The 10,310-nt window shown below is 38.1% G+C and overlaps 1 protein-coding gene across 1 annotated transcript; it reads left to right on the plus strand.

Annotated features, from left to right (window-relative positions):
- The first annotated feature begins 308 nt into the window (after positions 1-308).
- On the plus strand, positions 309-2,139 carry LOC119541342 (phosphorylated adapter RNA export protein-like). The gene is made up of 2 exons (XM_037845183.1): positions 309-405; positions 498-2,139. Exons 1-2 carry the CDS (start codon positions 310-312, stop codon positions 1,587-1,589), a joined length of 1,188 nt encoding a protein of 395 aa, XP_037701111.1. The 5' UTR covers position 309; the 3' UTR covers positions 1,590-2,139.
- Positions 2,140-10,310: the final 8,171 nt, after the last annotated feature.

Raw genomic sequence — 10,310 nt, forward strand, 5'->3', positions numbered from 1 at the left:
CTGTCTCTATGAAATTATTTATATTTACATCTTATACAAATGGAATCATACCATATGTATTAATTTCTGTCTGGTTCTTTCACTTATCAAAATGTATGGTTTTTTGTTTCTTTAATTATTATTTTTTAATTAAAGAAGTTGTAGGATTGATTGCATAAATGCATGTAAAAATACAATATTCACATATATCCCCTATTTTGGACACTTTGCCTTGGTGTAGTACCTTTGTTAATACTGATGAAAAAGTATTAAAATACTACTGCTAGGCTGCTCCGGAAGTGCTCTTCTGAACTGCAACGCCGTGGGAAGATGGCGCAGGACGTTGGCGCCATGGAAGATGGGCAGCTGTCTGACTCGGATTCCGACATGACAGTGGCGCCCAGCGACAGGCCGCTGCAGGTGCCGGCTTCCCCATTCCAGAGCCGCTAGATTGTCCTGGAAGGGCAGATTTGGCCGAAATTGTAGAACCTGAGAACATCGGCGCAAAACAGCCCAAGAAAGTATTAGGTGGGGACCTTGCAGTGAAGCCCTTCCAGAATACTGCAGCAGCAGCCTGTGTGCCAGTATCCCATTATCGGAATGTTAAAAGTGTGGATTCAAGTGAAGAGAGTTTTTCCGATTCAGATGATGATAGTTCTCTTTGGAAACGCAAGCGGCAGAAATGTTTTAACCCTCCTCCCAAACCAGAAACTTTTCAGTTTGGCCAGAGCAGCCAGAAATCACTTGTTGCTGGAGGAAAGAAAATTAACAACATATGGGGTGCTGTGCTGCAGGAACAAAATCAAGATGCAGTGGCCACTGAACTGGGAATTTTGGGAATGGATGGCACTATTGACAAAAGCAGACAATCTGAGACTTACAATTATTTGCTTGCTAAGAAACTTAAGAAGGAATCTCAGGAGCATTCAAAAGAATTAGACAAAGAACTAGATGAATATATGCATGGTGGCAAAAAAATGGGATCAAAGGAAGAGGAAAATGGGCAAGGTCACCTCAAACGCAAACGACCTGTCAAAGAGAGACTGGGGGACAGACTGGAAATGAACTATAAAGGCCGATATGAAATCACAGAGGAAGATTCTCAAGAAAAAGTGGCTGATGAAATTTCTTTCAGGTTACAGGAACCAAAGAAAGATCTGATAGCCCGAGTAGTAAGGATAATTGGGAACAAAAAGGCAATTGAGCTTCTGATGGAAACTGCTGAAGTTGAACAAAATGGTGGCCTTTTTATTATGAATGGTAGTCGAAGAAGAACACCAGGTGGAGTTTTTCTGAATCTCCTGAAAAACACTCCCAGTATCAGTGAGGAACAAATTAAGGACATTTTCTACATTGAAAATCAAAAGGAATATGAAAATAAAAAAGCCGCTAGGAAGAGGAGAACACAAGTGTTGGGGAAAAAGATGAAACAAGCTATTAAAAGCTTAAATTTTCAAGAAGATGATGATACATCACGAGAAACTTTTGCAAGTGACACAAATGAGGCCCTGGCCTTGCTTGATGAATCACAAGAAGGTCATGGAGAAACAAAATTGGATGCAGAGGAAGCCATTGAGGTTGATCATTCCCATGATTTGGACATCTTTTAGTACATTTTGGGCAACTTGAGCAAGAAGGCTTTCTAAAGTAACATTGTAATAAATCATTTCTACTGAGATTTGTTTTACTTTGCACTGATAAACATGAAAATTTGAAGAAAAGAGAACTGTATTCTTATTTTAAATAAAAATGAATATATGTGGGGAGATGAATGTGATCAATAGAAACATTTAAAAATTTCTCATGTCTGACAAAATACTTAAAAGTATGTAGCAGAGAATTTAATTTCTCAATCTGTTGCATGTGCTAATGTGAGTATTACTAGCTGATAATCAGTTTTGTTCAAGTCATAATATGCCATTCAAAAATTTGTCTTTTTCTGACTTTTTCTGAATTATGCTTTGGTTTCAAGACATTCCATTAAAATATCCTAATGGAACATGTAAATTGTTAACCTATTGCAAATGCATTCAAATTTGGTTTTTCTGTGTTCTAAATACTCGGACAATTTTAAGGATAAGACACCAAAATTAAAATAGGCTTATGATGGTGGCTCTTTCCACTTATTTGTTTGGCCAGGAGTAAATAAAGATACTTTTTGAAGAAAAAAAAAAAAATACTACTGCTAGCTGTAGTCTATATTTGCATTAGGTGTATTTTCCCCAATTCCACCCTATTATTAAAACCTTATAATAGTGACATACATTTGTTTAGTTATTGAAAGAACATTCTTTTATTTGTTGTATTAGCCACAGTTATCATCCACAATAGGGTTCACTGTTTTACTGTCCCATGTTTTATCCTCCAGCTTTTCTTATAGTAACATATTCAATGGCATTCACATTAATTCAGTGCTGTTAATTACATTCACAATAATGTGCTACCATCACCACTATCCATTTCCAAACACTTAAAATCAACCTATTTAGAAATTCTGCACAAATTAAGCATCAGCTGCCCATTCTCTACTCCCATTCTATTTCTTGGTACCTATTTTCTAGATTCTAACTCTTGAGTTTGCTTATTAGAATTAGTTCTCATTAGTGAGATCATACAATATTTGTCCTTTTGTGTCTGGCTTATTTCATATATATATGAACTCAATGTAATGTCCCCAAGGCTCTTCCACGCTGTCATATGTCTCAGGCGTTCATTCCTTCTTATAGCTGAATAATATCCCATTGTATGTATGTACCACATTTTGTTTATCCGTTTATCAGTTGATGGACGCTTGGGTTGCTTTCATCTTTTGACAATTGTGAATAATGCTCCTTTGAACATCAGGGTGCCAATGTCTGTTTGCATCCCTGCTTTCAGGTCTTTGGGGTATATACCTAGTAGTGGGATTGCTGAATCATATGGCAATTCTATACTTAGCTTCCTGAGGAACTGTCAAACTGTCTTCCACAGCAACTGCAACATATTACTTTCCCAAAAGCAAAGAATGAGTGTTCTCATTTGTGCACATCATCTCCAGCACTTTTGGTTTTCAGCCTTCTTAATAGTGGCCACTCTAGTAGGTGTGAAACAATATCACATTGTGCTTATGATTTACATTTCCCTAATAGCTAGGGATGGTGAACATCTTTTCATGTGCTTTTTAGCCACTTGTACTTTCTTTGGAAAAGATGTCTATTCAAATCTTTTGCCCTTTTCAAAATTGGTTTGTGTGTCTTTTTATTGTTGAGTTGTAGGATTTCTTTATATATTCTGGATACTAAAAATTTATTGGGTATGTGGTTTCCAAATATTTTCTTCCACAAGTAGGCTGACTTTTCACTTTCTTGTGAAAGTCCTTTGAGGCACAAGAGTTTGTAATTTTGAAGAGATCCTATTTATATATTTTTCTTCTGTTGCTTGTGCTTTGGGTGTCAAAACTAAGAAACTGTTACCACAATAATTGCGGATGCTTTTCTACATTTTCTTCTGGGAGTTTTATGGTCCTTGCTCTTATACTTAGGTCTTAGATCCATTTTGAGCTAATATTTGTATAAGGTGTTAAATGGGGATCATCTTTCATTCTTTGGCTTATTGTATCCTGTTCTCCCAGCACCATTTATTGAAGACACTTGTCTTTCCCATTTGAGTGGACTTGGAGGCCTTGTCAAATGTCTTTTGGCCCTAGATGTTAGGATCTGTTTATGAGCTCTCAATTTAATTCCGTGGTCAATGTATCTTTCTTTATGCCAGTACCATGCTATTTTGAACACTGTAGCTTTGCAATATGCTTTAAAGTCTGAAATTGTGAGTCCTCCAAATCTGTTCTTCATTATCAAGGTATTTTTGGCTTTGGGCCCCTTACCCTTCTAAAAATTTTAGATAATTGGCTTTTCCATTTCTTCAAAGTGGCTGTTGGAATTTTGATTGGCATTGTCTTGAATTTGTAAAAGAATTTTTTTTTATTTTGAAATAAATTCAAAGTTATAGGAACAGTTGCAAAAACAATACTAACCCCATACACAGAATTCCATCATACCCTGACCCCCTTCCCCCGATAGCTCAATCCACCAACTTTAACATGCTGTCACATCGCTATTTCTTTCCCTCCCTCCCTCACTCCCTCCCTATCTATCATCCATCATCTATTGCTCTGTCTTCTGAACACATGAGAGCTAGATGCACACATCCTTGAACATACACTATAATTCACGTATACACTTCCCATGAACAAGAACATTCTTTTATGTAATCCCATTAAGCGCAGCTAAGAAGTACAAGAGATTCAACAATGATACAAAGCTTACATTCTTTATTTCCTTTACCTTATGTCTCAACTGTGTCCCTTTGAGCCACCTGTCCTCTATCCTCCAATCCCATCCAAGTTCATCCTTGGCATTCAATTGTCATCTATTTAGACTTTTTTTTTTTTTCAGTTGTGGAAACATATATACAGCCTAAATCTTCCCATTCCACCCCCTCCCTAGCCTTCCATTAGTGGGATTAATCACATTTAGAATGTTGTAATGCTCTTTCCTACCATCCTTTACTAGAAATTTCCCTTCACCTCAAACAGCAACTCTACATTCATTTCTTAACTCCCTATTGCCCTTTCCCCCATTTCTCTTATCCCAAACTCTACATTTCATCTCTGTGGTTATATTCTCTGATAATTTCTTTGTGTTTACTGTGGGGCTTAAAAGTAACCTCTTAAATCTGTGTCAATCTTGTTTTTCTTTGATACCACCTTCACTTCAATAGGACACATAAACTATGGTCCTATACTCCTCCATTCCCCCACCTTTATATATTTGTCTAAAATTACATGTTTTACATTGAGTTCAAAACCACTGATTTGTCATTAGAGTTTGTGTATTTTATATCATGTAGGAAGTAAATAGTGGAGTTACAGTTCAAAAATTATTGACTTCTATTTGTATTGCATTGTGGTTGGAGAATGTGCTTTGAGTATATTCAATTTTTTTTTTTTAAATTTCTTGAGGCTTGTTTTATGTCCCAGCTTATGATCCCTTCTGGAGAAAGAGCCATGATTACTAGAGAAAAATGAGTGTCCTGGTGCTTTGGGATGTAAGGTACTATATATGTCTGTTAAAATTCTCTATATCTCTTTCTCCTTTCTTTGTTTCTCTGTTGGTAGGGCTGCCTTTAGAATCTGAAGTAGGGCAGGTCTTTTATTGGCAAAGTCTCTCAGGATTTGTTTGTCTGTGAAAAATTTAAGCTCTCCCTTGAATCTGAAGGAGAGTTTTGCTGGATAAAGTATTCTTGGTTGGAAATTTTTCTCTCTCAGAATTTTAAATATGCCATACCACTGCCTTCTCACCTCCATGGTGGCCGCTGAGTAGTCACAACTTAGTCTTATGTTGTGGTGAATTGCTTTTCTCTTGCTGCTTTCAGAACTTGCTCCTTCTCTTTGGTATTTGATCAGAATATGTCTCAGAGTGGGTTTATTTGGATTTATTCTATTTGGAGTTCACTGGGCATTTATGCTTTGTGTATTTATATTGTGTAGAAGGTTTGGGAAGTTTTCCCCAACAATTTCTTTAAATACTCTTTCTAGACCTTTACCCTTCTTTTCCCCTTCTGGGACACCAATGAGTCTTAAGTTTGGACATTTTATTTTATCTATTGTATCCCTGAGATCCATTTTGATTTTTTCGATTTTTTTCTCCATTCTTTCTTTTGTTCTTTCCTTTTCTGTTCTGTGGACTTCTAGGACACTGAGATGTTGTTCGGCTTCCACTAGTCTTGTATTGTGAATAACCAGAGTCTTTTTAATTTGGCCAACAGTTTCTTTTATTTCCATAAGATCTTCTTTTTTTTTATTATTTACTCTTGTGATGTCTTCTTTATGCTCTTCTAGGGTCTTCTTTATGTAGCTTATATCCTGGGCCATGGTCTTCTTGATGTCCTTTAAATCCTTTGCCATGTTTTTGTTCCTCGATTGTAGTTCTTTGATTAATTGTGCGAGGTACTTTGTCTCTTCTGATAACTTGATTTGTGGGTTTGGAGTTGCAGTCTCCATATCGTCTGGTTTTATCATATGTATTGAGATTTTCTGTTGTTTTTGGCCTCTTGGCATTTGCTCTGTTCAACAGGGTTCTTTCAAGGTGTAAAAAAAAATACCTATCTAATTTTTCAGAAACACAGTTTGGTGGCGTACACTTTCTCTAACTAACCAGCAGATGGCGTCTGTGAGTCACCTATACCCCTTAAGTCAGTTCTCCATCTTGTCCCCATGGTGTGTGGGGAAATGATTCTTGTGGGGTCCAGCCGGAGAACTCAGCCTGGGTGTGTTGCTGGAGCCGTCTGCCCTGAATGCAGGCCGTATGTACAGGTGGCCAGGGATAAAGGATAGCCTCAATATTCAACTTCCCCAGGTTCCTGGAGATTCAAGGCCGCCACGAGAGTCCAAGCCTTCATTTCATTTCAGCCCCAGACCCTTTCTCTTGCTGTCCCACAAACCACCATGCTTGGCCTAGTTTCCCTGGGTTGTCTGAGTGTGTCCCCTCGCCCAGCCGTGGTCCTCCAGGACCTCTGCCGAGGGAATGCCATGCTACGTCACCAGTGCACGCCGTTCCTCAAGGAAGCCCCAGGCCACCATGCTGTGCCAGGGTGTTTTCAGCCTGATGCAAAAATGGCCAAACAGGACGTCTCAACACCCCCCCTCCTCGCACAGTTCCTCCCTCCCAGCTCTGGGACAACTGGCAGGGCTCTGGGCTGTGGGCACGGCCCCAGGCAGGAATTTATCCAGCCCTCTGGGGAGCCAGCTGCTACCCGCAGGGTTTCTTTCTGCTTCTGGCTCTCCCCTCCATTCCCCCAGCCCCCAGAGTATCTGCAGTGGGCTATCTTCCAGGCCAGACACCGAGAGGCCGGCCCAGCCCCCTCTTGCTGTATTTTACTGTGTGGTTCCCACTATCGTAGCTGCAGCCACTCCTGGGTTTTCTCCTTTCTTTTTTTTTTTTTAAAGAGCCCACCGGTCTCCAAATGCCAAACCCTGTCCTCCCCAGATCACCACGTGGCTGTGGGTCTTCCAGCCAGCTTACTCACTCATTTCAGAATGCAGACTCCCGGTTTCACCAAGTATACGGCCCCTGGGAACTAGCATACCTCGTCCAGCTGGCGCAACACTGTAACAGGTATTCTGGGTCACACTCTGGTCCTTATCTAGTGTTTTTCATAGAGGTGTTTTTCATAGAGGTGAAAAACACCTCTATGCCCTGTCTCACCTAGCCACCATCTTAGTTTCTCTTTAAATGAATTTGAGTAGAATTAACATCTTAAAGATATATAGTCTTCAAATCCTGGAATAACAAAATTCCTTCCATTTATTTAGGTCTTCTTTGGCTTGTCTTAGCAATGTTTTATAGTTTTCTGTGTACAAGTCCTTTATAACCTTGGTTAAATTTATTCCTAAATATTGATTCTTTCAATTGCTACTATAAATGGAATTCATTTCTTGATTTCCTCCTCACATTGCTCATTGCTAGTATATAGAAACCCTACTGTTTTTTTCATGTTGATCTTGTATCCCACCACTTTGTTGAACTCATTTTTTAGCTCTAGTAGCTTTGTTGCCTATTTTTCAGGATTTTCTCTATATAGGATCATGTCATCCACAAATAGGGAAAGTTTTACTTCTTCCTTTCCAATTTAGTTGCATTTTATTTCTTTTTCTTGTCTAATTGCTCTGGCTAGACTTCTGGCAAAATGTGGAATAACAGTGGTGACAGTTGGCATCCTTTTCTTGTTCCCAATCTTAGAGGGAAAGTTTTCAGTCTTTCACCATTGATTATGATGTTAGCTGCAGGTTTTTTCATATATTCTCTTTGTTCTAGTTTGCTAATGCTTCCAGAATGCAAAACACCAGAAATGGACTGGCTTTTATAAAGGGAGTTTATTTGGTTACACAGTTACAGTCTTAAGGCCATAAAGTGTCCAAGGTAACACATCAGCAATTGGGTACCTTCACTGGAGGATGGCCAATGGTGTCTGGAAAAACTGTGTTAACTGGGAAGGCATGTAGCTGGCAACTGCTCCAAAGTTCTGTTTTCAAAATGAGTTTCTCCCAGGTTGTCCCTCTCTAGGCTGCAGTTGGGATATTTGTCCTCTCTTAGCTTCTCTGGAGTCAGTCTGTTTTCAATGGCCACCTTCAAAATGTCTCTCATCTGCAGCTCCTGTGCTTTCTTCAAGGTGTCCCTCTTGGCTGTAGCTCCTCTTCAAAACATCACTCACAGCTGCAGCTGCACTGAGTTCCTTCTTTTTGTCAGCTCATTTATATGGCTCTACTGATCAAGGCCCACCCTGAATAGGTGGGGCCACACCTCCATGGAAATATCTCATCAGAGTTATCACCTACAGTTGGGTGGGGCACATTTCCATACAAACAACCTAATCCAAACATTCCAACTTAATCCCCACTAATATGTCTGCCCTACAAGATTGCATCAAAGAATATGGCTATTTCTGGGGGACATAATACATTCAAACCAGCACACCTGTTATCATGTTGAGGAAGTTTCTCTCTGTTTCATCTTTCAAAGTGTTTTTATCAAGAAAGGATGCTTAATTTTGTCAAATGCCTTTTCTGCATCAATTGAGATCATCATGTAGTTTTTCCCCTTTCATTTGTTAACATGGTGTATCACATTAATTTATTTTCTTTTATTGAACCACCCTTGCATACCTGGAATAAAACCCACTTGTCATACTGTATAATTCCTTTAATATGCTGTTGGATTCAATTTGCAAGCATTTTGTTAAAGATTTTTGCATCTATGTTCATTACAGAGATTGATCTGCAGTTTTCTTATCTTCTAGTGTCTTTGTCAAGCTTTAGTATTAGGGCAATGTTGGCTCCATAGTATGAGTTAGATTATCTGGAAGTGTTTGAGCAGGGTTTGTATTTATTCTTCTTGGAATGATCACTGAATTTCCCTCTCAGCACTGCCTCCCTGCATCCCATGTATTTAGGTTCATGCTCTCATTTTCATTCATCTTGAGACATTTACTGATTTGTTTTGCAATTTGTTTTTTGACCCACTAATTGTTTACAAGGGTATTGTTTAAACTCCATATATTTGTGATTTTTCAAGTTCCCTGCCTGTTATTATTTTCCAGCTTAATTCCATTATGATCAGAGGAAGTGCTGTGCATAATTTCAATTTCTTAAATTTATTGAGACTTGTTTTGTGACCCAAGGTGTGATCTATCCTGGAGAATGATCCATGAGCCCCTGAGAAGAATGTTTATCCTGCTGTATTGCAGTGGCATGTTTTTTATATGTCTGTTATGTCTAGTTCATATATTATTCAAGTTCTCTGTTGTCTTATTTATCCTGTGTGTAGGTGTTCTATATATTGATGAGAGTTGTGTATTGAAGTGTCCAACTATTATTGTAAAAATGTCCATTTATCCCTTCTTTGTTGCCAGGATTTGCTTCATGTATTTTGAGGCACCATGGCTAGTTGCATAAATATTTATGATTATTATTTCTTCTTGGTTAATTGCCCCTTTTATTAATATACAGTGTTCTTCTCTGTCTTTTATAACAGTTTGGCATTTCAAATATTTTTGGGTTACTCTTTGTTTAGAATATCCTTTTCCATCCTTTCACTTTCAATCTATTCGTGTCCTTAGATCTAAGGTGAATGTCTAGTAGACAGCATATAGTATTCTGCTAATCTTTGCCTTTTGATTAGGGAGTGTTTTTTTTTTTTTTTTTTTTTTTTGGTTTATTTTTGTTTTTTAGTGGACACATTTTTTTTGTTTTTAATTGAGATGAAATTCACATAACATGATATTAACCATTTTAAAATGTCATTTAGTATCATTTAGTACATTCACAATGTTGTGCGACCTCTGCCTAGTTCCAAAAAGTTTTTATCTTCCCAAAAGAAAGCTCTGTACCTCTTAAGCAATTGCCCTCCCTTTTCAAATCCCTTTCCTCCTTCCCTGGTAGCCACCTTCTGTTCCTTTGGATTTGCCTATTTTGGTTATTTCATATAAATTAAATCATACAATATGTGACCTACTGTGTCTGGTTTCTTTTACTTAGCATAATGCTTTCCAGGTCTGTCCACACTGTAGCATGTATCAGTAATTTATTCTTTTTTTATGGCTGAACAATATTCCATTGCATTTTTATACCACAAATTATTTATCCTTTCATTCATTGATGGACATCTGGGCTGTTGCCACCTTTAACATTCAGTGTTATTATTGTAAAGGCAGTACTTTCAACCATGTTATCCTTTGTCTGTTATTTCATATGTTATTTTTGTCTCTTCTTTTACCGTTTTAGCTACCTTTACTGA

The sequence above is a fragment of the Choloepus didactylus genome, chromosome 8 (assembly GCF_015220235.1).
Source record: "Choloepus didactylus isolate mChoDid1 chromosome 8, mChoDid1.pri, whole genome shotgun sequence".
In the NCBI taxonomy this organism is placed as follows: domain Eukaryota; kingdom Metazoa; phylum Chordata; class Mammalia; order Pilosa; family Megalonychidae; genus Choloepus; species Choloepus didactylus.

Excerpts from the sequence above, each read along its gene's own strand:
- LOC119541342 (XM_037845183.1), top strand. The coding sequence starts at position 310 with ATGGCGCAGGACGTTGGCGCCATGGAAGATGGGCAGCTGTCTGACTCG. Across the intron at positions 406-497 it reads ACAGGCCGCTGCAGGTGCCG|AAAGTATTAGGTGGGGACCT; the intron begins GCTTCCCCATTC and ends AAACAGCCCAAG.